Source organism: Caretta caretta, chromosome 10 (assembly GCF_965140235.1).
Source record: "Caretta caretta isolate rCarCar2 chromosome 10, rCarCar1.hap1, whole genome shotgun sequence".
NCBI lineage: Eukaryota > Metazoa > Chordata > Testudines > Cheloniidae > Caretta > Caretta caretta.
This window is the reverse complement of record NC_134215.1, coordinates 51,664,359-51,691,862: the sequence shown is the minus strand read 5'-3', so window position 1 is coordinate 51,691,862 and position 27,504 is coordinate 51,664,359. Positions and strand designations below refer to the sequence as shown.

General features: G+C 41.4%; 1 protein-coding gene across 7 annotated transcripts in view; it reads right to left on the bottom strand.

Moving 5' to 3' along the window:
* The window catches only part of HERC1 (HECT and RLD domain containing E3 ubiquitin protein ligase family member 1), a 215,851-nt gene that overhangs the window by 157,319 nt on the left and 31,028 nt on the right, over positions 1 to 27,504 (bottom strand). For all 7 annotated transcript variants that reach the window (XM_048867260.2, XM_048867261.2, XM_048867267.2 and 4 more), the window contains exons 2-7: positions 14,840 to 15,795; positions 13,187 to 13,282; positions 12,497 to 12,691; positions 9,545 to 9,856; positions 8,052 to 8,148; positions 6,041 to 6,184 (exon numbers count right to left, since the gene is read on the bottom strand). In XM_048867260.2, the coding sequence (XP_048723217.1) occupies positions 6,041 to 6,184; positions 8,052 to 8,148; positions 9,545 to 9,856; positions 12,497 to 12,691; positions 13,187 to 13,282; positions 14,840 to 15,769 (1,774 nt within the window). In that variant the 5' untranslated portion in view covers positions 15,770 to 15,795. The remainder of the gene's footprint in view (positions 1 to 6,040; positions 6,185 to 8,051; positions 8,149 to 9,544; positions 9,857 to 12,496; positions 12,692 to 13,186; positions 13,283 to 14,839; positions 15,796 to 27,504) is intronic.

Here is a 27,504-nt window from a genome sequence, read left to right as displayed (position 1 = left end):
TGATATGGAGCGACCGCTCTGCCTCGGACCACAACCCCATAGTCATGAGGTCCCCCAGGTGAGCCCCCCATCCGGGGTCTGATGCGTCCGTCATCAGCGTCAGGTCCGGAAGTGGGGCAGCAAAGGGGATGCCTTCGCAAACCACAGGCTGGGACTGTCACCACAGCAGGGAGTCCAGCACATCCCTTGGGGCTGTCACTACCAAGTCCAGGGGGTCCCTGCCTGGTACACCTGAGCGAGCCACGCCTGCAGAGTCCTGAGTCTCAGGCTGGCATGCCTGACCACGTGCGTGCATGCTGCCATGTGGCTCAGCAGCCACAGGCAGCATCTGGCCGTTGTTGTTGGAAACTGGCGCAGGGAGGCCACTGCCTGTTGGATAGCCCAGAATCAGGATACCGGAAGGCTTGCCCCGGCCTGCACTCAGTCCAGGACCGCCCCTATGAATTCCACTCTCCGTGTGGGTACGAGCGTGGACTTGGGGATGTTGACCAGGAGCCCCAGCTCTTGGAACAATCTCAGGACCACCTCCACATGGCCCCGTACCTCCGCCTCGGATCAGCCCACCAGGAGCCAGTCGTCGAGGTACGGATACACCCGGATTCTCTGCCTCCGTAAGAAGGCCGCCACCACCGCAATGCACTCCGTGAACACCCTTGGGGCCGTGGCTAGACCCAACGGAAGAACCACAAACTGATAATGTTCTCGGCCCACGGTGAAGCGTAGGAACTGCCGATGTGCTGGCAAAATGGCGATATGAAAGAACACGTCCTTCATGTCGAGGGTGGCGTACCAGTCCCCCGGATCCAGGGAAGGGATGATGGTGCCCAGAGAGACCATGCGGAACCAGGCCTTGACCAGGAATTTGTTGAGCCCGCGCAGGTCTAGGATTGGGCGAAGGCCCCCTTTGGCCTTGGGGATGAGAAAGTACCGGTAGTAGAACCCTTTTCCCCTTAGGCTGTGAGGCACCGCCTCTACCGCCCCCACCCCCGTAGCAGCGAGCAGACTTCCTCCTCTAGGAGATGCTTGTGAGAGGGGTCCTTGAAGAGGGATGGGGAAGGGGGGTGGGGTAGGGGGAGGCAAACTGCAGCGCATACCCGTTCCGCACCGTGCGTAAGACCCAACGGTCCGGTGTAATGGTGGACCACGCACGGAAGAAACAGGACAGGCGGTTCAGGAAACAAAGGGACAGATCCGGTGACTGGTCTGGTACGCTGTCCTCAAGCGCACCTTCAAAAGCCTGGCTTAGTGCCCGGCTGGGGTTTGTGCTGGCCTTGGCTCTGGCCCGGCGCATTATTGTTATTGCGCCATCGCCTGTTATCCCTGCCTCACCTACGGTAAGGCTCATATCTGTGGTGAGGCTGGTACTGGCGTTGAGGGGGAGGCTGAGGCTTAAAGGGCTCCCTCTGGGTCGCTAGTCGCTAGGGTGTGCATACCCAGCCACTTGAGCGTAGCCTGCGAGTCCTTGAGGCTATGCAGCCTCGCGTCTTTCTGATCCAAGAAGAGCCCAGACCCTTCGAAGGGGGAGGTCCTGGAGCGTATTCTGGACCTCGGGGGGGCAGTCCTGACTCCTGGAGCCATGCCGAGCGCCTCATGACCACCCCTGACGTGATTGTTCTAGCTGCCACATCTGTCAAATCCAAGGAGGCCTGGAGAGAGGTCTTGGCCTACTGCCTTGCCCTCGTCCACCCGGGCCTTCTGTTGGGAACCTTGCCGGAGGTTGTCCTTAAACTTCCCCACTGCCACCCAGGAGTTGAAATTGTGATGGTTGAGGATGGCCTGCTGGTTAGCAATCCTCAACTGAAGGCCCCCAGATGAGTACGCCTTTCTACCAAAAAGGTCCAGGCGTTTTGCTTCCTTGGTCTTGGGGGCCGGGGCCTGCTGTCCATGGCGCTCCCTTTCGTTCACCACTGAAACCGCTAGGGAGCATGGACTCGGGTGGCAGAATAGGAACTCATAGCCCTTAGCTGGGGCAAAGCATTTTCGCTCCACTCCTTTAGCCGTTGGAGCACTGGAGGCCGGGGTCTGTCATATAGTCTTATAGTTAGACTGAATGGTCTTAATGAGCGAGAGCACTATTCTGGATGGCCCTTCGGGGCTCAAAATGTCCACCATGGGGTCCTCCTGCTCAACCGTCTCCCCAGCCTGCAACCCCAAATTTTGGGCATCTCTGTGCAGCAGTTCCTGGTGGGCTCTATGGTCTATTGGCAGAGAGCCAGATACCTCTGTACCCACCACCGCTCATCAGGGGAAGACAAGGAGGTTAGTTGCTGCTCGAACCCCTCTGGTTGGTCCTCCTGCTCCCCATCTTCCGTGGCAGGGGCCCCCAGCTCAGGCTGGGGCAGGAGTCCATGGGACAGCACTGGGCTCGGTGCCGGACTCTCCGGTCTAAGCTGGGGGGATGCTGGAGGCCTGGATACTGTTGCCTCCGGCACCGTCTGGCGTCGGTGCGGGGACCGGGACCTCTGCACTGAGTAACTTGCCCTGGACGGGGCCCCTTGGCACTCCTGATAGCCCCAGGGGGTCCAGAAGGGCCAATGGCCTGGCGGCCCCCATTGAGGTTGCCAGCTCCCCGGAGGGTCCCTGCTGTCCGGGCCCTGGTGTGGGTAGCTATAGCGGCTGGAGCCGACGCCGGACTGCGGCAATGGCGATTGCGAAGGCCATGGCAGTGCCAACCATCTGCACTGGTGGGAGAATGAGCGGCTCCTGGCTGAGCGGGACCGGGACCGTCTACGGGAGACCTCTGGTGAGAGCCATCTCAACTCCTCCCGGTGCCAGTCTCTGGGCAGTGCTGGAGAGCGATGTGCCCTTCCTGGCGCTTCTTCGCGTCAACCCACTGCCGGTGCTGCAACCTCCTTCTGGGCCGCTGGCAAGTGCGAGTCTGCGGAGTCGGAGCTCAACCGGGACCAACTCCAGGAGCGGTGCCAGGACGGTGTCTTTGAGCGGCACACCATTGCCGGCTTACCCCTCGATGGCACCCGAGGCATGGGTGCCAGAGGGTTCTCCGCATACGGGAGGGAGCTCGCCGCCGACAGCTCGATGAGGTCCTTTGCGGCCTCAAAAGGTGCCAGGCGTGGAGGGCTGATCCGTTATGCCCTCAAGCCCATCCTCCGCACTGAGCTCACTTAGGTCTGGGCTCAGTGGGGCTTGTGCCACCGGGACCGCCTGCGTCAGCGCCGGTACCGCGGCCTTCCCGCTCTTGGTCAGCGCCCGGGGCCTTGGGAGGCACCAGCCTCCTGTGCGGGGAACGACCGCGCCTTCCTTTAGGCTGCACCAGGGGCCACACCGGGGAGGACCATCTGTGCCGGGGCCTAGCCTGGAGCTTCGGGGCCGGGTCTGAGGAAGCCTGAGCCAATGTCGGGCGCTCCGGGCCCAGCGGCTGCAATGCAGCCTCCATCAACAGTTGCGTTAGGCGAAAGTCTACTTCTTTCCTTGTCCTTGGCTTGAACACCTTGCAAATCCTACACCTTTCAGTTTGACGTCCGTCCCCCAGGCAACGTAGACACAAGTCGCGGGGGTCACTAACTGGCATAGGTTTGTGACACGTGGCGCAAGCCTTGAAGCCGTGAGCCTGCGGTATGCCCTGCGGCCCGGGGCCAGTGCTGGAGACCTCCAAACACCTAATCACTTAAGTGTTCACAATCTATATGTAAACGAACTGAAAACAGCTACTCTCAGGCTAAGGGACTGCTCTTCTATGAGAGAGAAAGGGGGTAGGGGGGGTTGTTCCAACACCACCATGGACGGTAAGAAGGAACTGCAGGGGGTCAGGCCAGCGGGGGTATATATGTGGGGCGCAGTGGCGCCACTAAGGGGGCCCACCAGCCTGACGGGAGCCGCTAAGGGAAAAAGTTTCCGACACTCGTGCACGCAGCACGCGCACCCCTAATGTGGAATGGACGTGAACGAGCACTCAAAGAAGAACTTGGATTATAGAGAGTGGGTGATAAGGAAAAGGCCCAGGGAGTGCAGACTTAAGGCGCTCCTAGGTGCTAGACCCTTGGTAATCCTTGCAGGGCTCTGGGTTGGAGCCCAGTAGAGTGAGAGGATCCAGGCTCCCCTACCAACCCCCCTCTGTATACCCCCTGTGTATATTGTGTATCATTTAATATTTTAATGTAATATTAAAGTCAAAATGAAACATTTCAATGGTCTTGCATAGAAAATTTCCTGAATTTTACAGGACATTTTGGTTTTCATTCCAATTTGGAACAATTCCTCCTCCCCTCCCCTTCACCCTGCCCCGGGGTCAGAATTCCCCATGTAATGAAAGTTCTAGTTCCCAACTAGCTCTATTGATCACTGATGGCAATATGAGCTGCTGCTCTGAGCTTTTTCACCTTTCACACACATACACTGCGCTAGGAGGTCGCAAAGTAACAGCTTTAATCTTAACAAATCCAGCTGCTCTAACGAAGACAGTGAGTAAGTAGAAAAGCTTGATAGAGGAATCCTATTTGTACTTCTGGCACTGAAATAGCTGTAAAGACAGGAGATGGCAGAGTCTGAGTCTCTCTTATTTTGGCTTTTCCTGAGAGATGTGGTAGTGACAGCAACTATTCCAAATATATATAAAAAAAAAACATTAAAAGTTTTGACAAAAACAAATAAAACAGAAGTAGAACTTCATGGCTCAGGAGTCACATGAGATGAAAAAGTGAACGAACTTGAAAAAACTTTACACTACCTTTAAATATTTCATTCTACATATTTGCAGACATGATAAACTTTTAGTCCATTGTTACACAAAGTCTACGTTCTAATATTAAAACTTATCCTTATATTTGTGTATTGACTTCACTATATCATTTCTGTCTTAAGAACTACCAAATAAAACAAAGAAGTCAAAGTACATGGACTGTACTCTGGTTGGAATCATATGGAATGGTAATTGAGCTAATAGTGATCACTTCCATAGGATGTAAATGCATAAAAGATACTTGTACTGAAGAATGTTACACCAAAATGTATTGGATTTGAAGCCCATAATGAAGATTGTGAAATACATCTTAGTTTCCCTATATCTTCTGACAAGAAGTTATTCCACCTAAAAAAATCACAGATTAGATTCTGACCTCTCATACACAAGCGTATTGACATGCACAGCAATAAAAAAATAAAATAAAATAAAAATAATAGAAAAAACTTATGTAGCTTAATTCCAATGTGTTTCCCGCAAAAAATGGGTGAATCTCATTATAAGTATATTAAATATATGGAAACTGATGGGCATGTACTTAATTTCTCTATACAAGATCACACAGCAACCAGGATTACGACTTCAGAGACCCTGTGCTATAATCACTGTACAATGCTACTTCAGTAAGGTCAGGCAAAATCATGCGGATCTTGTAGTTTTACAAGTCTCTCACACTAAAAGACATTATAATTGAAATGTATGGTAAAAATCAATACATACAAATGTCTTTTTTTTTTTAAACTCTTCATGGACTTGCCTCAACTTGGCTCTAGACTGTTCTCAATGGTAGCAGATGACAGAACGAGGAGTAATGGTCTCAAGTTGCAGTGGGGGAGGTTTAGATTGGATATTAGGAAAAACTTTTTCACTAAGAGGGTGGTGAATCACTGGAATGCGTTTCCTAGGGAGGTGGTAGAATCTCCTTCCTTAGAAGTTTTTAAGGTCAGGCTTGACAAAGCCCTGGCTGGGATGATTTAACTGGGATTTGGTCCTGCTTCGAGCAGGGGGTTGGACTAGATGACCTTCTGGGGTCCCTTCCAACCCTTATATTCTATGATTCTATGATCACATGAACTTAAATCTCCTCTTACACCCCTGAACAAGTCCTTCTGCTTAATTACAATCTTCCTTTCTGTATCTTTACACAATTTCACAAGATATTTGCATCTACAAACAACCTTTTACCTCAGCGTCTCACCAATCCTCAGTTTTAGCTCCTCTGTGGATAACAACTCAGTCCATTTGATGTGCAATAGATTTTTCAAAAATGTAGAAATACTTCATCATATTTCAGATCACAAATGACCCATGTTAACCATTATTAAAATTTTAGTTTTTACATACCATTATCTCCTCCTCCAAATGACCACACTGTTCTTCCATCTTTGGATAGCGCTATTGTGTGTGAACTGCCACAGGAAACTTCTCCCACATTGCTAATGTCTTTTACTAAAGTTGGAATGTTACGGCTATTGCTGTCACCATGACCTTGGAAAAACAAAAAATGTATTTTGATATGTTTCCTTCCTCCTGTTTATGAATTTTAAGATCCATCTGTAATTATAATGCACAACAGAACTTTCCTAATTCATCACCTTGTAATTGACACAAAAACTTTATGTTTCTGCTTACTTCTCAGCAATGATTTAATAGAAAAGTTCTGTAGTAAGGTCTCAAATTACCAACCCTTCATTATTTTTACAAAATGTACTACAGAACGTTTACTAGTGCATTATGATGCATCATCATTTAGGGAAATTTCTTACCCACTAATTAGATTTGCGTCACCAAAACTAGGCTAGATGGGGATAACGTACCCTTTCTAATGCTGGGTTGTAGCTAGCCCAAAAGGTAGTGGTCTCATAGGGTAAGTGACTTCCTGAATGTGGACCTTAAAAAAAATCAGTGTGTGCAGGTAAGCATCACAGAAAGCCACTGAATAGAGAACTACCCAAGATGAGTAGCCTGAAACACTGATCTCTGAATCAGAACAGCAAATCCAGGAATATGTTCGGCCCACTTCGGGTCCAGGTAAACTTTTGAAAGCCAAGAGGACTGTGGGACTATAGCATAAACTAAATAGATGCTATGATCATCCTTATCTCGAGAAAATAGAGCAATACGACTGAACGTGAGACTGATTTTCTAAAATCTAGCAGCAGAAAGACCCGAGCCTCAGAGCAGCACCTACTGGAAACAGAAACAACTGAAACCTGGTATCCAATAAACCTTAAATGTACCAACTGTGTTCTGCTTTTGCTACCTGCTGGGAGGAAAGCTACATTACCCCAGATCTGATCTGGCACAGGACAAAAACTGAAATAGTCAAATGAATGAAATAAGTTTTAAATGCAGCATACTGGTTTTAATAGTTTTCTCACTTATTATTTTGCAAAGTTCAGTAATTCATAATGGATCACTCTAACCAGTGTGAATAAATAAGGTTTTAGTGATACTGTTATTTGAGCACCTTTTTCCTGATGAAAATTGCAGTGAAAAAAAATTTTAATAACTTATTTGCATACACTGTGAAATTTCAAAACACAGAAAAGTATGTTTTCCATTTAACAAAATTAACATAGAACATACAAATTTTAATTTGCTCACCAAGCACACAAATCACCATTAATCCTTCTAAAGATGGTAACTCCTAGAGTGCTACTGTTTTAACTTTTAAGAATTAGTAGAGGTAAACTTTTATCTATAATAATTTCTTTACCATAAACAATTACATATAGCAAACCATTAATATTAATATCAACAGTTCAATAGAAAAAAATCAGTCACCTAGTTATAGCCCAAATAACTATAAAAAAGTAGAAAATTCAAAATCAGACAAACCAAAGGAAAGAGAAATATGACTACAGTACACTTACCCTCACTCAAGAAACAGAAATCTTTTCTTCCCTCTCCATTTCCCCCATGAGTATGTATACAGTTGGCCACAACATTTCTAACTTCCAGTTGGTCCTTTCTGTATGTAATCCTACCACTTAAGAACCCAAAATACTTTACAACAAACTTGACCTACATTTTAATTTTGCAATGTTCTACAAAGGTTTTTTGTTCTGTGTTTTTATTATTACAGAAGTTGTTGCGGAAGCTGGAGTATTTGAAGTATGGGGGTTTTGTTACCAAGGAAGGCATAGGGGACAGTTTGGAGCACTGGGAGAAGCATGCTTTTTGAAAACAATCAGACATGTAATAGTTAATTTTGCAGAGTAAATATGAAAACTTTAGAAACCCTAATATACAAGGAAAAAATCTGAATAAATGTGTAGGATCATTACTGAACATATGCCCTTTTCAAAAGCAACAGGTCACGTCAATTTCATACAAGGAATTTTGAAATTACCTAGTCTTCCAAAGTCTCCTTCACCCCAAGTATACAATTCTCCATCTTCTGTAACAGCAGCACTGTGTCTGTATCCAGCTGACACGCATACAACTACCTACGTTACATGCAAAGAAAACGACATTTCTAAAACTGAAGCTGTTGCAAGTAGTAGAATCATACAGAATTTTGAGTCACTACGGAACAGGGTTATGAAAGTTTGCCTTCAGTAAGAACATTGGACTACTGTATTACAGATCCATTTTTTTGCCCCCATAAAATATATCTTGTTCATTAAATTATAGTTACAAACTCTCTTTTAGTATTTAACAGGCATTTGCAAATGGCAGGGGGGAAACAAAGAAAGACAGAAATCTGAAATTTGGCCATGTGGCCGCAACTTTTATTTATCAAGCAAGCTTAAACAGGAGTAATTTAAACTGGATAATGCCTGCAAGGCAACCTAGTCTGGCAGCATTAAATGGGAAAAGGGAGGAAAACCCACACCCAGCTGTCATCTGCCTTATTCCCTACAGGTGCAAACCAAGAGCTATTATAGCATGAAAAGGCTCTCTTCCACTCTTAAGACGCTCTTATGAATATTGCACCACCTTCTTCTGGATGGACCAATCTGCTTCAGGGTCTGGGAACTGTGAAGGACCTGCCGCCGAAGGCTCGGAGTGCCGACGGGCGAGTAAAAATTCACAGGGAAGCCTCCCCAGCCGAGAGCTCAGGCGGGACGGACAGGACGGTCCCGCGGGTCGCATGTGGCCCACGAGCTGGAGTCTGCCCACCCCTTTAACAACCGGTTTTAAACCGGCTTCAAAATTTAACAACCAGTTCACGCGAACAGGTGCGAACCGGCTCCAGCTCACCACTGGGCCTGTTCCTTTCCACCCCACTGCCCCCCACATGTACGGCAGTTGTAAGAGTGGCTCATCTTAATCATCTCAAGAGAGTCATTTAAAAAAAAAAATCACTTAAAGTGGTATGTATTGCCATTTAATACTGAGAGAGAACTGACAGCAAGAAACTTCCATGTGCTACTCCTGGCTCTACAACTGACTCTGTCTGTGGCCTTGACAAGTCATTCAGCCTCTCACTCAGTTTCTTCATTAGAAAAAATGGGAATAATACAGTATTAATCGACTGCACCGAGGAGTTATGAGGATTAACTAATGAACTCTGAAAAGGAAAAGCACTGTCAGTGTTAAGGATTCTGTGTTAAAATTATTACATGTAACTAAAAAGATCAGTAATCTTCTAAAATTAGGTACCAGTTCAACAAAGCACTTAATCACATGAGTTAGACCCACTGATCACCAAAGGAACTACTCACGACTTAAGCTGAGTGCATGTTTAAGTGCTTAGCTGAAAGAGAGAACTTCTACCCTTCTAGCCTCCCAAAAGAGTAGTCTTGTATATAAATTGAAATATTTGAACCTTTATGGAAGTAACAGCATTGAATTAAAAAGGCATGAAAACAAAAAGACATTCCATTACATAAAACATACCTTTCCTTGTAAAGGACCCTGAATAAGTTTGGGATATTTCTGTGTTGAGCTATTTCCATGTCCTAGTTTTCCATAGTCACCATCACCCCAGCTGAAGACTTCCCCCTCTGTGGTAAATGCTAAAGTGTGACCATCAGATCCTTTTGAAGAAGATACCTTTTTAATAGACCTGTGAGGCTCAAAAGTCAATTTTTTCAGTGTGGACTGGTTATTGGAGTCACCAAGTCCTAGCCGCCCATAGCTGCCTTTACCACAGGCTCTGACAGAACCATCCGTGGAAATGACAAAAGTACAATATTGTCCAGCTTCAATCTATAAGCAAAAAAGGTAAAAATATTACAAAAGGAAATGCATTAGATAAATACATTAGAGCAAAGCTTAAAGTCTGTACTTTTAACAGAATGCTGTATTCCTTCATGGATCCCTTTTGTGATAATTTTCAGAGTGGTAGCTGTGTTAGTCTGTATCAGCAAAAAGAATGAGGAGTACTTGTGGAACCTTAGAAAGTCTGTTTTTGAAGTTTTTTTGTTGAAGAACTGCGACTTTCAGTTCTGTAACTGGCTGACCAGAGAGATCTTGGTAAGCAAGGCCAGTCCTCGCTTACAGACAGCCCTCCAACCTGAAGCAAATACTCACCAGCAACCACACACCACAAAAAAAAAAAACAAACAAAAAAACCACACACTAACCCAGGAACTTATCCTTGGAACAAAGCCCGTTGCCAACTCTGACCACATAGCTATTCAAGGGACACCATCACAGGACCTAATCACATCAGCCACACCATCAGAGGCTCATTCACCTGCACATCTACCAATGTGATATATGCCATCATGTGCCAGCAATGCCCCTCTGCCATGTACATTGGCCAAACCGGACAGTCTCTACGCAAAAGAATAAATGGACACAAATCAGACATCAAGAACTATAACATTCAAAAACCAGTCAGAGAACACTTCAACCTCCCTGGTCATTCAATTACAGACCTAAAAGTCATAATCCTTCAACAAAAAAACTGCAAAACCAGACTCCAACGAGAAACTGCAGAACTGAAATTAATTTGCAAACTGGACACCATTAAATTAGGCTTGAATAAAGACAGAGTGGATGGGTCATTATACAACGTAAAAACTATTTCCCCATACTAATTTTTTCCCCTACTGTTACTCACACCTTCTTGTCAACTGTTTGAAATGGGCCATCCTGATTATCACTACAAAAGTTTTTTTTCCTCCTGCTGATAATTGCCCACCTTAATTGAATAGTGTCTTTAGAGTTGGTATGGCAACACACATTTTTCATGTTGTGTGTGTGTGTATCTATCTTCCTACTGCATTTTCCACTGCATACTTCTGATGAAGTGGGTTTTAGCCCACGAAAGCTTATGCCCAAATAAATTTGTTAGTGCCATAGGTACTCCTCGTTCTTTTTGCGATAATGCAAACTAAAAATTAAGGAGCGTTTGGACTTGAACGAGCTATGGGAACGCAGGTTAAGTTGATCTTCTGTAAATCTTAAATTAAAAGCATTCTTAAATTCCAAAATAAAGCTATTTTCTTGCTACATAGATAATACAAATACACCCCAATAAAGTTATTTTACCTAGTAATTTGCACCTCTTCACTCACATAGTTTAAGTTGTAATTCTCACCTTAAACACACAAAACTAAATCAAGCAGGAATAGTAAAATAACACATAGGTACTAGGGACTTTCTCTGGCATGAGTTTAGCGAGGGTGATTTGGGCCTCCTTTAGCTCTGTCAGATTCATGAATGGACATGGATTTCTTTGCTGCCTCGGCCATCCCTGCTTCCAGGGTTAAAAAACAAAGAAACAACTTAATGAAATAGATTTACAGTAGGTTATGCTTCACTGTAACTGATGATAAATAGTCCCTTCTATACACTATTATGAATTCACTGAACATTAAAATGTGTAGTTCCATTAACAATACACAAAACACAGAAGAAATATGTATTTAAGGGCAATAAGACCAAGGATTAAATGTTCCTGGGCAGAATAAGATTACCTGGAGAACACAAGAAGGAATTTTTCCACACAAAGTGTGCAGCACACAAAATATGTTGTGTGGGTATTTAAATAACCACACACACAACATACATTAAGCTTTTGTAGATTATATTTGCTTGAAATGTAGTTATGTTGATGCATAAGCCTGCCCTATTAGAGATATGAACCTACTGTCCTTTGGCATATAAAAATTCCCATTGACTTCAACAGAACTGACTGCAGAATCTGGACCATAATCACATCTTTGTCTAGTGACCAAAACAAGCTTTTACCTACACAAACATTGCAAAGCCACAGCAGCAAAAGAACTGTAGCAAAAGAACAAACTTTTCTATTTTGTGTCACGTATCAACAAAAGTGGTAAGTTGTGCCAGCATAATCCATGACTGAAAACGGAAAGAACAAAAAGCTAGTCAAGCTTGCTGTGTCAGCAGTTAGAAAGATCCTGCTTTGACTTTTAAACTAAGCAAACTTGATGTGAAAGTAATTGATGGAGAATAAATATTAACAGCTAGAACATCTTTTGGTCTTTAGGGCCACTTTTTTTTTTTTTTGGGTAAAGAGTGAAGCACAAAAAATGTAGTAACCCAAAGAATAATCTTCTTTTCAAACAGCTTTTACAATGAACTAGAGGATTTACTTATACACCTGTTCACAGTCATTTAGGAAAAAACTGATTCATGTTTAAGTGTTACTATAGAGAACAATCATGTTTCTTCACAGACCCAAAAAGAATTAGGATATATTTCCAGATGTTTTTCTCTCTTCAAATATTAGGACTTGAAAGTCAAAACTAATCACAAAAAACTCTTTAGATCTTATTTATTAAAGTATAAAAACTGGAAAAACTTCAAAAATGATATGTATCTTCTTAAGTTTACGACTACAGTACATTAGATACCACTACAAAAATCACTCACAGTTTGTGCATCAGAAAAACTTGGTGCTAGTTTAGGCTGAAGTATTTTCTCTTGTGTTCCTTCTACCAGCTGGTGGCTGCTGTTACTACCCCAAACATACACTTCACAAGTCTCAGAAACAATGGGAGCATCACCAGTTTGTATACTGTCAGTGCTGGCACATGTTCTAGAATAGTCTGATGCCATTCGACAAACCTAATGCAATAAAATAAAAAACAACACTAACAAGGTAACTAAACAAGAATTTTAGTTGACATTCAATGCATTTTCCTATTGGCCAACCAACATGTGTATTCTTACATTCCCATCATTCTGATTAATTCAATTTTCTACCTAATGCACAGTACTGACTTTTAGCAGTCATCTGGTGGTTAAAATGCAGGCCTGGGTGTCAAGAGATATATGGGTTGTATGCCCAGCCATCCAACAGACTTGTTGCATTATGATCTTGGCCAAGTATCTTAGCTTCAGACTTCCTTCTGTAAAATGGGGATTTCTCCCCCCTCCCCACCCTCCATTTCACAGGATAGGTGTGAGGCTTAATTCATAAAACGTTTGTAAAACACTTGGATATCCTTGGAAGGACCACAAAGTTAATAATCTCACTTTTAAAAAATGTGAGCTAAACAAATAAGTGAATTGTATTTTGCACTGTTTCACTCTAATCTCAAAGTTCATTAAAAGACATACCTCCTCAAACAAACACAAAGCTGCCTCATAGAGAGAGCATAAACCATCAGGCGTTCTAGTTGGTTCCCTCCACTGACTTCGATCAGCAGATGATCCCTACAAATTTAAAAAACATTGGTGATGTTGTCAGAAAGAGAGAAGTACACACAGCAATGGCACATTACACAACATATTTTTGATGCATTTATTCTTCTAGTTGTGCAGTGAAATCAAATTTGTTTTCGGAAATCAGTCTATAACCAAAACAAGTTTTAATTTTGAATAACTAAACAATAACATGGGAAATTAATATATTCCTAAGACTTTTAATTTTTAATTAACCACTCCAAAAATAGTGGTGGGTTAAATTTTAAGTTTGAGTTTTGATTTCCTTAATACTGTTTTAAAGTAGTAGTTTGTGTGCATTTTTAAGGTGAATGCTTTTTCTCTTAAACCACAGATCACACACTATTATTTGTGTATGATGCAAATCCTCCAATGGTTTCAATGATGTTTTTATATTTAATCATCAAAACAAGTTAGAGACATTAGACAGCTTCAATTTTATATAAGCAGAGGTTTTCTATGCAAACACTGGTCTTTCACTGGTACATTTATCGCACATAACTATGGTCTGAAAGACAAACACTATTACAAGCATTTTAAAGCGTCTGGTTTGATTCAGAATCTGATGCAAATCCTCCTAAATAAAGCACTAGTCCCTAATATATCCCTGGGTCAGCTCACCTTCTTTCAACATAGAGCTGACACAAACTGTAAAATACCCATATGACCAACTGTATTACTGTGCATATACAATAGTGATTTTCTGCAGTACATTTATTAGTTTTGTGCTGTGCCCCACCCCACCCAAAAAAAAACATAAAAAAATTCTCCCATTCTTTTAATCCCTTTCAAAATAGGTTTAATAATTTAGGTTTTTTAGTAGATGGGCGGGCAGAGGTTTTTGTTTTTCAGTTTAAGAGAAAAATCTGCCCCTGTTTGAGTTTGTGCACATTAAGCTTACGCATGATAGGTTTTTGACTGCACATCCCCCCGAGATTTCAAGACTTTAAAGAATATTCCAGAGTGGGGAAAGGAACCTCACTCCCAAGGGCAATTTACAAGAATCGCATCAATTTCACTCTTGTTCAGAACTTACACAACAGCTTGTAAATTTTGCTGTTTCTCCCAAAGGTACAAGCAGCAGACACCTGGGTTAATTAGGAGGGTGGGGATGTCACATGCTACACAAATTTGAACAGTGAACCAAGTATATTACACAACTTTAAAACCCAGTTTTGTACTTTTTACTGTATTTACTTTGGAATAAAATGTATTTGCAAGTGGATAATTATTCGTACGTTCTTCATACTCTGTACTGTCACACGAGAAGTGTCAGATTTCTTGTTTAGTTGGCTTTTTTAGGCGGCTGAGAGTGGTAGGCAAAAAGACATTCAAACAAGATGATGTTAATGAATATAATCTTTCCAATTTCTAACCCCTTCAAAGCAATTATACTACTACTAAAAATGGATACATATTCCATTCAGTTTTGAGGCGATATGTTTAGATTCAAATTAGTAAGAATTTATTTAAAGTTGTTAATTAATGACAATGAAAGACTTAACCATAATAAAAATCAAATTCCAAATAGAAGTCTTAGATACATACCAAAGATCTCCGCATCTGTGTTAATATATTCATAAAGCAGTCAAAACTGATCATCCCTTCAGGACTTTGCTGTATTTTGTTTTTCTCCATAGCATTTACTACTGCTGATGCTCCTAGAGCCATCTCTATCCATTCAAGAAGGTATCTCAGAGAACCACGCTGGGCAGCTAAACCAAGAAGCAACTCAGATGCTAGCCTACGACCTAAAGTATCTGCCCCAGAGTTAGGAATAGTTACTCCTTTAAGAAATGTCGTTACTTGTGATAAACAGTCAAGTCCCATTGGTGGAATCTTACTTTCATTTGCTAGAGATAAGGGTGGCAAAGAGCTCACAACTTCTATTGCAGTATGAATGACATCATTGCAAAGACTGAGGCCAGGTCCTGAAGCAGGCATCATCCAACTTTGTCTTAGTAGTGCAAATAGCAAGCTTAGTCCAGTCCGGACTCCCATTTCTATTAGAGCATCTGTACTTGACCTGGGACGCTCACTGATAGAATGAACATCTGTTGATCCAGAACTGCTTTCTGGAGAATGCTGTTGCTGTTTCACCTTGCCTTTATCATGATATTTATTAGAAAGTGCATAGAAGACACGCTGCAACACAAGCAGACGTTTTCGAAGTGCTCCAGCAAATGGAGAATCTGAACACACCATCTTAGCCAGTGCCAGCTGGCTGCTAAGAAGGGCATCCAAGTAGTGGTCCTGTTCATCACTGGATAAGGATTCACGTTCAAAATCTGGTAACTGAGGTCCTTTGAGGCACAGAACCTGTTGGGGCAAGGGCACTACTTCCTTATTGCTGACTAATTTAGAATACAGGACAGAAACTCCCTCCCTAGTGGCAATAGATTCACTGTCCTCTGTGATCCAGGAACTGTTTAGATGTTCAAGCCATTTCAGCTTCACTGGTGGCACCATAGCTGCCATCTTTGTTTATTCTTCTGCCATTAGTCCTAGAAATGCAAAAAAGATTTATAGGCATATGCAAAACCATCCTTATTACTTGTTCCTCCAATTAAAAACAACTCCATTTTTATATTATATATATATATAAAACGAAACAAAACAAAACAAAACAAAAAACAAAAACAAAAAAAAAAACAAAACACACACACACACACACACATATATGAAGCCAAGGATTTCCATTTGTTTGTGCCTAAATTTAGGCACCTCTACCCAAGTTCAGATACCTAAATAGCCGTCAGAGTTCCCACCAATTGCAATACAAAAACGTATACAGAAATTCTGCAGACTAATTTTGATCCTCATTTGAAAATACACATCAATAATCCCTAACAAAAAGGCAGAAATCTGCACAAAAAATTAAATGCCAGAATCTCCATTATAGCTCAAGTTATTCACTCTTAAAACAAATTTAATCCAGATACTTTAGAGTCAAAGTAATTACCCCCCCCAAGACAAATATGTCCCCATTTTACATATATAAAAACAGAAGCAAAGAAAGGTTCTATGAATTGCATGGGATCATACACAAACTCTATGCTACATTCACAAAATCATTCTGCCTCTGAAAATGTATACTGTGGGGATAAGGCATGAAAATGAAAACATTTAGTGCACAAGAAGTTTTTATATTATCATAGTCCAATATATAGAAGTACGCACTATTAATGACAACTGTATTCATTTTCTCTAAAACACAAAGACTTCCCAATTCTTTAAACCTTTGACATTCTTGAAATCAAACAGTATCAATAAACAGGGTAGTAGTGGCAACATCCACTACTACAATGAATGAAGAAACAGATTTGAGGACATCCCTAATAGCCTATGCCACAACAAAGGGTCTGATCCTGCAAACATACATGTCCTTAAACTTTACTATTATGAGCAGTCCCACTAGAAGTAATAGTCCCCTTTCAGAGTGGGAATCTGGGCATTATTGCAGAAATGATGTTTTCAAAATGGCTGTGAATGCATTAGTAAGGGTCAGCAAAGAGCCCTTTCATCATATTTGCAGACTTACGCTGTGGCTACGCTGCAGAGCTTACAGTTCTACTAGCTGTGCCACTGCAACAATGCTAGTGCAGATGCCCTAAGCCGATGAGAGAGAGCTCTCCCGTTGACTTAATTATTCCAGCCCGTGCAAGCAGCAATAGCTATGCTGGTGGAAGAAACTCTCCTGCCGACATAGCACTGTGGGCACTTAGGTGGATGTAACTTACATCGCTGAAGGGGATGGCTTACTCACACCCCTGAGCAACATATAACTTATACTGATGTAAGCTGTAGTGTGTACATAGCCTTATTCTCTGGATTGTATTTTTGACTTTATCAGTAGCACCTCAACGGTATTAGATGGGCACATTACTGGATTCATTACTCTAAATAAAATTAAGTATTCAAATAAATATGTACTGCATGTAATTCTGTAGCTTCCCACACACACATCTTTTGTGTACGGGAAAGCTTGCACACTAACTCCCTAAAGGCAGGAAAAATACCTGTTTGGGGCTACAGAAGACATATATAACTGACTCAAAGGACTCTTGTCAAAAGAAACAAATAGCAAACAACCCAAGCAGATACAAAAATGTAGTCACATTTGTTCTGGACTCTTTTCAAATGCAGGAAGTGACCTGGAGCTCAGAGATAAGTTTATCACTCTAATGAGTACTAAACACTATCCCACTGGCTGCCACCTGCCTGACAAGCAGAGGAGGAATTACCTGTGAATCTGCATTGATGGCAGCTAAGTCAGAGAAAATATATACTGTGCCACTCAGTCCCTTGCCATTTTTACTGTTTCTGTTGTAGATTCCCAAAAAACTTCTATAATAATTACTGCCATGAATGGTGCATGCTCTGCTACATGTGTTCCAGCCTTTCCCACCCCCACCCCCGCACCTCCACTCTCAAACTCTCTCACGCACACACCCTTGCCAGAGTTTCCATCAGGATTGGGTCTTTTCGGGGAGAGGGGTCTTAATGTAAATATAGTAACATGGTGCTTTTTGTTTCTAACTCTAGAGGTTTCCTTACTATATAACTTCCCTCTTCAGCACAGCAGAACTAAAGAAGAGTAATTTCATATTAGATAATATAACATTTTTATCACTTCTTTATTGCTCCTCTAAACATCAGCCATTGCTATTTCACACATAGCATAATTGCACATCTTTAATGATAGACAGGATAACAGAAGTTAAGAGACCTTGATAAGTGAAAACAGGTTCCGGAATTTGTGAACACATGTTGATTATACAATGCGAAATTGTCCGAATCCAAATTTATTTGAAAGATGGCTCAGCTCCTATTAGCATTCTGGTAAGAAGATAATTAACAGCAGAGCATTAACAACCTTCAGATAAAAGTGTGCACCACAAAACAGGTCTACTATATTCCCTATAAAATAAGAAGATTCTAGAAAGCTTTCATTAGGAAAATACAAATGAATCCTTATTAGATTGTTGTTCTCTCATCCAACACATCAGCAATCACAGGAAGGCCAAAATGTATTGTTGGAACCTGGGGGAATATCTTGTTCATATCAATAGCACACACTTCCCATGAAAGGCTCAGTTTCTACAAACTAGTATCCAAACAAAATCCCTAAACTAATGGCACCAGCACTGACAGAAGGGGTTGAGGCAATGATCTCTAATGGATTCAAGGGCCATGATATGTAAGAGTATTCAAGTATTAAGTGGTTCAATCCAGTTATTTTAATATCCATGAGAGATATGACATGACATGCTTTTGCATTACATTTCAGAACATGTCAACAAACTGACTAAGCACCTCGAATAGACCAAGCATAGGACAGCCCTGGATCCTAGTGACGGTTACCAGCTGGTGCACTCAGTATTTAAAGGTTTCAGAGTAACAGCCGTGTTAGTCTGTCTTCGCAAAAAGAAAAGGAGTACTTGTGGCACCTTAGAGACTAACCAATTTATTTGAGCATGATCTTTCGTGAGCTACAGCTCACTTCATCAGATGCATACCGTGGAAACTGCAGAAGACATTATATACACACAGAGACCATGAAACAATACCTCCTCCCACCCCACTGTCCTGCTGGTAATAGCTTATCTAAAGTGATCATCAAGTTGGGCCATTTCCAGCACAAATCCAGGTTTTCCCACCCTCTGCCCTCCCCCACAAACTCACTCTCCTGCTGGTAATAGCTTATCCAAAGTGACCACTCTCCCTACAATGTGCATGATAATCAAGGTGGGCCATTTCCAGCACAAATCCAGGCTGTCTCACACCCCCCCCCCCCATACAAACATTTCAATTTGCACAGTGCTTTAGTCACATTCTAGCACTCATTTGTCAACTGCACAGTAGATGAGTAGATCTACAGTGAGCCACAGGAGGAGTACCTAATCCATCTGCAGATGGCACTGGAGAAAAATCTGTCTAATTTTCCCACACACGGAGTGTGTTTGGCTGTACCATTATACAAAAGTGCTGGCAGTGCATACTAGTAGTGAGTGAACTACAGGTGGATGGAGTCAACGTCATCAACCAGACACCAGCCCCAAAGATAAAGCAGATGATCAAAGTTTTCCTTAGGCATGTGGGTTGGTCTAGACTATTTATCCTGCACTTTAGTATTACTGTCGTTCTGTTAAATTTGGACAGAGAAGCAAAGGCTAATAAAGTGAAGAGGGATCAAGGATTTTCACACACTGCCTGTGTGATGATCGTTATTTAAACAGGATTTTAACAGCCAAATCCAGGACCCAACTGATACCTCAGTAGTAAGATGTGGAGTAGTGCCCAGGTGAAGAACAGTCAGTCACTTTTCTCCCCTGAAAGCCCTTTCCTTCAGGATATCAAGTACCCTATGCTCTGGTCAATTACAAAATATTTGGCAATTAGAAGTGAGCGAGAAATCTAAAAGCATTATCTCCTCAAATAAAAATTTCATCCTAAGGATAAACTAGAGGATACTAACGGCATCACTTGATGAAGGGAAAGAATGCCAGGCTTAGCACAGGGTCTCTATTTTCATCAACCCCATAAATGAAAGGCAGGAGCAAACCATGACAATCTGGGAGTGCGCCCAGACTGGACCACAGGTTTGACAACCCAAGCAATGCGAAGGCAGTAAAGTACATGCGAATTTTTGAGGGGCAAAGGGCATTTCAGGCCACATTATTAACTGGTTTGTATCTCCCATTTTCAATCCCCCACATTCCTTTGAACTTTGAGAACAGGAAAGATGGATCATGAGATGCACATTCTATCTGTTTTTTCTAACCATATTCCCTTTTCTTTTTGGGGCTGAAAACATACTAGCTCTCTGTCAGAGACTGGGATTAAACAATCCAAAATGAAGGCAAAGATATTTTTAAAAAGTAAGTCCCTCTCATAGGAGTGGTTAAATAGAAATAAAACAAGGGTCCTATGGTGCACTGTTCTGGCTATGAGTGTAGTCGGGCTAGTTGAGCTCTGGAGAAGAAAGATGTGTAGAGCAACTGTGCTTAAAAGATTTTCTATATAGACAGATATAAAAATATATAATTGAATAAACAAAAAACCACATGCAGCACACCTGCATTGTTTTCTTTATTGTCCTGTTATTTTTATTCATTCACTTGCATTTTAGTCACATTTTGGTGTTTGAACAGGCACTGTGTTGTGCAGCCTAAAGCTAGATTAAGGACTCTATCATCCTCCATTCCTTAAAAAGCAGTGAGACAGATTCTTTAATTCTTCACTATTACCTGCCAACAGAAGACAAATTTTTGTCCAAACATAAAACACTGCACAGAATGTAAATTATGTCACTTTTTTTAAAGAAACCAGAAGTAAAAAAAAGCAGCCACTGCACATGTATTTCTGGGTCAGTAAAATCACTACAGGGGTTCAACACATGCACGGCCAACAGGTAAAAAAAAAAGTTTTCAAATGTTCATTTTGGTCCATTCTTTTACTCTGTTTATATAGTACAGTGCACCTTTAAATTTTTCTGCTGATCAGAAATGACAATATTTGCTCTAGATGGATAAAATTAAGATGCCTCCTCCACAATGCCTGGGTAGATGAATAAAGAGCCATCTTCAAACCAGACTTCAATCCTGCAAGGAACTCTTCAAAAGGTAGAGCAGTGAACTCATACCAGGCTTTAGGCTTCACTCAGAGAAGGCTTGATTTGTATAAAACTGATAATATTGATAAGGAGACTTAGAGGACACATTCAGGCTCTAGAGACAAAAATATCGATTTTGAAAAATTCTTAACAGGAAAGTAGAAAGATGGTAGTTAATAGGGCTAAATCTAACTCTAAATGTGAATGATATAAACACTGAAAAAGTTAGACAAAAACAAAACTTTAGCTAGAAAGAATGTGTCAGGGTACATCCATGTGCCCCCCCGCAAAAAAAAAAAAAAAAAAAAAACCAAAACACACCAGAGCAGCAAGTTTCACAGCCTAAGTCAACTGACTTGGACTTGAGTGACTTGCGCTACAAGTCTACAAATAGCAGTATAGATTTTCCCACTCAGGCTGGATCCCAGACTCTGAGACCCACACCCCTCACAAGGTTTCAAAGGCCAGCCTCCAGCCCAAGCAGGAACTATTTTTAGCCCTGTAGCACAAGCCCCTCAAGCCCAAGTCAGTTGATCCAGGCTCTGAGACTTGCTGCCATTGGGGTTGTTTGTTCTGTTTTTGGGAGAGGGGGGCCTTTGCAGTGTAAATGTACCCTTAGAAAGACAGCTGACCCAGGGTTCCAATTTCCTCAAAATGTTTTTAGGTCTGACAATCTGTTACTTCAAATTAACCATGAAGTCGAATATGAAAGGAAGAAGTTTTCAAAGCACTGCTGTTATTCTTGTAAAATGGGTGTCATTTCAAATGAGTAATAAATATGCTTTAGAATGGGATTTCTTTTAGGGATCCCAAAAAGGTTCACACCATGTTCTGCAGAACAGGTTCAGTACAATATGTCTGACCTTGTCCTGATGAGTCCACCTCTTAAAAGAAAGTGATGTGGTCTGCACCAGTTGAGTTCTTAGTTTTCCTTATGAGATTTGCTGTAATGAGTGTTGTCCATACCACAAAAACTATCATCATTATACAAAATAGGCTCAGAAACCAAGTCATTAACCGTAGACAGTTCAATAGAGACTTTGAATGGTAACTAATTTCTAGTCACTTGTGCCAAATTTTGATGAGGGTCCCAACAAGGTGACAAGCATTTAATTAGGGCTGTCAAGCAATTAAAAAAATTAATTGCAATTAACTGTGCGATTACTCACACTGTTAAACAGAATACCTTTTATTTAAATGTTTTAGATGTTTTCAATTACAACATAGAATACAAAGTGTACAGTGCTCACTTTATATTTATTTTTGATTACAAGTATTTGCACTGTAAAAAAGACAAAAGTATTTTTCAGTTCACTTAATTAATACAAGTACTGTAGTGCAATCTCTTTATCATGAAAGTTGAATTTACAAAATGTAGAATTATGCACAAAAAATTGCATTCAAAAATAAAACAATGTAAAATTTTAGAGCCTGCATGTCCACTCAGTCCTACTCCTTGTTCAGCCAATTGCTAAAACAAGCCTGTTAACATTTGCAGGAGATAATGCTGCCCACTTCTTGTTTACATCACCTGAAAATGAGAACTCGCATACTCATGGCACTGTAGTAGCTGGTGTTGCAAGATATTTACGTGCCAGATGCGCTAAAGATTCGTATGTCCCTTCATGCTTCAACTGCCATTCCAGGGGACATGCTGATGACGGATTCTGCTCAATAATGATCCAAAGCAGTGCAGACTGGCGCATGCTCATTTTCATTATCCGAGTCAGATGCCACCAGCAGAAGGCTGAGTTTCTTTTTTGATGATTCAGGTTCTGTATTTTCCGCATCAGAATGTTCCTCTTTTAAGGCTTCTGAAAGCATGCACCACACCTCTTCCCTCTCAGATTCTTAAACCATGAGTCAAATGCAGTAGCTATCTTTAGAAATCTAACACTGGTACCTTCTTTGCGTTTGTCAAATCTGCAGTGAAAGTGTTCTTAAAATAAACATGTGCTGTGTCATCATCCAAGACTGCTATAACATGAAATATATGGCAGAATGCAGGTAAAACAGAGCAGGGGACATAATTCTCCCCCAAGGAGTTCAGTCACAAATTTAATGCATGCCTTCTTTTTTTAACGAGCATCATCAGCATGGAAGCATGTCCTCTGGAATGGTGGCCGAAGCATAAAGGGGCGTACGAATGTTTAGCATAACTGACACGTAAATACCTTGCAATGCTGGCTACAAAAGTGCCATGCAAATGCCTGTTCTCACTTTCAGGTGACATTGTAAATAATCAGCACGCAGCAGTATCTCCTGTAAATGTAAACAAATTTATTTGTCTTAGCGACTGGCTGAACAAAAAGTAGGTCTGAGTGAACTGTAGGCTCTGAAGTTTTACACTGTTTTATTTTGCAGTTATGAAAAAAAAAATCTACATTTGTAAGTTGCACTTTCACGACAAAGCTTATACTACAGTTCTTGTAGGATGTAAATTGAAAAATACTATTTCTTTTGTTTATCATTTTTACAGTGCAAATATTTGTACTCAAAAATATACACTTTGATTTGAATTACAACACAGAATACAATATGTATGAAAATGTAGAAAAACATCCAAAATATTTTATAAATTTCAATTGGTATTTTAATACTTAACAATGCGATAAAACTGCGGTTAATTTTTTTAATCGCAATTAATTTGAGTTAATTGTGTGAGTGAACTGCGATCAATCAACAGCCCTACATTTAACTATATTATGAATTCACAGAGTACATTAATACGGTATTTTGAATTGTACTGGGGCAGGTGTTTGTGTCCAGTGGTAATTTAAACCCTGATTTGGGTTTAAGTTTCTTTCTAGACAGATGAATTACCTGGAAGAAAGATACTCTATGCCAGCAATTAGAAGGTGCTTACTAGCTACAAGCACTGTTTTCTGTTTGTGTAATTGTGTAACTCAAGGGTTCTCAACTGGGGGTCAGGACGCCTCAGAGGGTCACAAGGTATTACATTCGGGGGTTGCGAACTGTCAGCTTCCATCCCAAACCCCACTTTGCACCCACCATTTATAATGGTGTTAAATGTATAAAGAAGTGTTTTACCGGTAATTTATAAAGGGGGGTTCACACTCAGAGGCTTGCTGTGTGAAAGGGGTAACCAGCACAAAAGTTTGAGAACCACTGATGTAACTGATGACCTTTATCATTCCTCAGAAGATTCCCATTTCATTTGCCATGTTCTTAACAGCTGGGACAGGTAAAGTGATGGGAACTGTAAGCATAGGGCTACAGCTGCTCTTGTGCCGATATCTTATTGAAAAAAGGCTTCTGGAAAAAGATGCGAGTTGCATTATGCTCTGAAGAAGTCATCTTTATTCCATCTTAATTTCTGCTGAAAGGTCTCCACCAGCAGCCTCATTTTCAAATGAACCTTGTCTGGATAAACTCAGTTGCAGCACAATCATCGTTCACAATATTCTTGGAGTGATGCAGAGAAGTGGTCTTAAGTATGTCCATCCCATTGAAATTATTATGAGCAACAGAACCTTCTTTTGGGTAGGACACTCAATGTAGCAGTGTGTGTTTGCTACCATTTCCATGTAAGGGATGGTCTTTGGATTTGGTACTAGTTGCAGCTTCTGTGAGGCTGCTACTGAGAGTCCTAAGTAGAGAGCACTGCAGTAGTCCAGCCTCAAGTGTCAGAGCCATCAACAGCCACTCCTTTGACCACAAGGAGCAGGCAGAATTTTCTTGACATTTGGGATGGCATAAAGGCCATTCTTGGCCATTGCTACATTCTGATCAGGCTGGTGGTAAGGCTGAATTCAAGTGACTTTGAGATTCCAGCCCTCTCTACTAGCTATGGTACGGACACCCTCCCATGAGGTGGAAAACATGGACTTAACTATATCAAGAGATTTCCATATAAACACATTGTCAACTCTGACTTCTTTAAGTTATTTATAACCTGTTATTCATCCAGACACTAGAGAAGATGGTCAACTATATTGTCTGCCTCAGAAGTGAAAGCTACACAGCTATGTCATCTGAATACTGACATTTGAGTCCACAGCTTCTCCTCATGTCCCCAGGTTATCTTTTTATGTATGTTTAACTTTGTGGAGGAATGGGGTGGAGAATCAATTTGAAACACAGGTGAGACTGCTCTCCTATCATGACTCTAGGAAGAAAGAAAGAAACTATTACAGGAAAATTTGTCAACTCCTGCAAGAGCCAGCAAACAGTCTTATAGCACCAGACAGATCCAAAACTGCTGTTTTACCACTTCCCATAGTTATGAAATCATCTACTAGTGTGACTGGTGCCGATTCTGTACCCTAGCCAGGCCTTAAACCCATTGGGTGAGGACCAGAATACCCGACGTAAATTGTTGCTGTCTTATTGATGACCTTACCCAAGAAAGCAAGCTCTGAAACCAGGTGAAAGTCAGATTATTGAAGTTCAATTAAAAACATATTTTGTTTAATATTGGCTGGACTACACCATATTTCAAGGATTATACCAGATGTTGACATCCGTGGTGAGAAGTAGCTACAGGCATCAGTAATATAGCATAACAGGTGTTCATGAGACTAATAATCCTTCCTACTTTTAGGGCATCCTGACCAGTAAATCTTAACATTTTAGGATAAAAAGAGCCCGTTTCCTGGAGTCTTGTCTGTACTTAATTAAACTGGATAAAGCACTCAAGAGACCACTGTAGAGAGAAATCATTCAAATCTGCCAATACAATTTAATGGAGAGCTACAAAGTGAAACAAGACAAAACAGTAAGTAGACCAGGAAATTGAAGATTAGGACTCCTGGGTTCTGTTGCCAAACATGCTATATATTTGCTGAATGGCCTTTAGCAAATGTCTGGGTTGTAGTTTATATATAATCTAAATTACAGGGATATTAAAGACAATGTTTGTCAAAGTACTTTGACAATGTTGAATGAAATCTGAACTCCAAGAACAAAAGTATTTTAATCAGTACCAGTAAAAAAATTTATAGTTATGATCACAAAAAAGGAGTTACCTTTATAACCCCCTTCTTTGACCCATATTTACATGCTTTTAACTTTCACCTTTTGGGCTTCAATAAGAAAAATCCCTTCAGCTACTTCAGTTATAGCTAAATAATAAAAAAGACTTTCCACTGTAAAATCATTAACCAACCAGTTTAAATAACTAGGAGCACAGCAAACATTTTAATCATGCACATAGACAGCCCTTGTTCATTTAAAAAAAAGCTGGTTAGGATTTAACCAGGATAGTAGATTGAACATTGTCTGGTGATAAGAAAATTTCCTTAAGGCTACAGATTCACACAGCAAGATGATTCAAAGAGTTTTGTTATTTCAATCTTACACAATGTGCCTATTTTAAACACTAGGTGCATGAATAGTTCCATCATTAAAGCAAAATTCAGGTTGACTCAATGTTAACATAAAAAGACAGGCCATAAATCCCCAAATCCTCCCTGTCCAGCACAGTCACTTAGAAAAGCCAAAACAAACAGCAAAGGTTTGTTACATGACAGTTAGACTTTATCAGGATTGGAGTGAAGTTAAGAGGAGTAAATTCCAAAGTCAAGGACACTCCCCTTACAACACTGCCCCTTGCCAAAGGCACATGCGAGCCTCCTGATAGATGGTTTACTTTGAGGGAATAAAGGTGACAGTACCCAGTTTGTGCTGACTGCTGCCTTCTAAGGCATCTTCTTAATCCTGGTTCCAGGAGTATGAAGTGAAGTATTGGAGGGAATTAGGAGTGAACAAATTCATATTGCTCCCTGAACCGGAACCCTAACTGGGCCAGTTTCACTAAAGTAAAGTTTAAATAAAATGATTTAGAATAGTTTCTCTGTTCTGAACAATGTTTCCCAGACTGATTAAGGCTTCAGCATTGTGCCCCTTCCCAGAAAGCTTGTGTCCAATTTGTCAATCCAATTTTGTAAGAGACCACTCTTCACTCTCCTCTGACTCTCTACCATTACAGTGATCATTGGACCTAAAAATCAGAAAAAAATGTAGCCTGGAAATGCCCACTCTTTCCCATTCCTACTTCTTCCCCCTGCTTAGCAGTGTATAAATATATTTAGTGACACACCACAACAGATCCTGGATGGCCTGGAGGACGCCACTGGCTTTAATCTTTTGCTAGAAATGTTAGCACAGATAAGACTTCTAGAACCTGTACACCAGGGCCTCATGGTGAAGAGGAAGGGAAGATAAAGAGAAGACTCTAAAACCGTGGCAGTATCACCACCATGGAGGTAGTGTCTTGCCTGCTCCAAAAATTCTCCAGTGTTTCGTCATTAAAACGGGATAGCTACTATGCATTGCTTGGAACTCTAATCTGCCAAGTTCTGAGGTACAGACTGCCAAAGTTTTGGAGAGTCAAGCTAAAGCAAAGCCAGCCTAGATGCTTTTGGTATTGAGCTCATGACCTCCCCCGGGCTCATTTCTTTTGAATGGCTCTTTGACAAACATGTCCTCTTCCAAATAGGTAGGGTAGACTGACTGCCACTGCTATGTAGATCTGAGGCAAAGGTTCCCAAACTCATGATGCTTTTTGATAGTTAGAAAGCACATGTCTGAAGTGACACTGGACCAGAAAAACTTTACTCTTTTCCCTTCAGCTTTG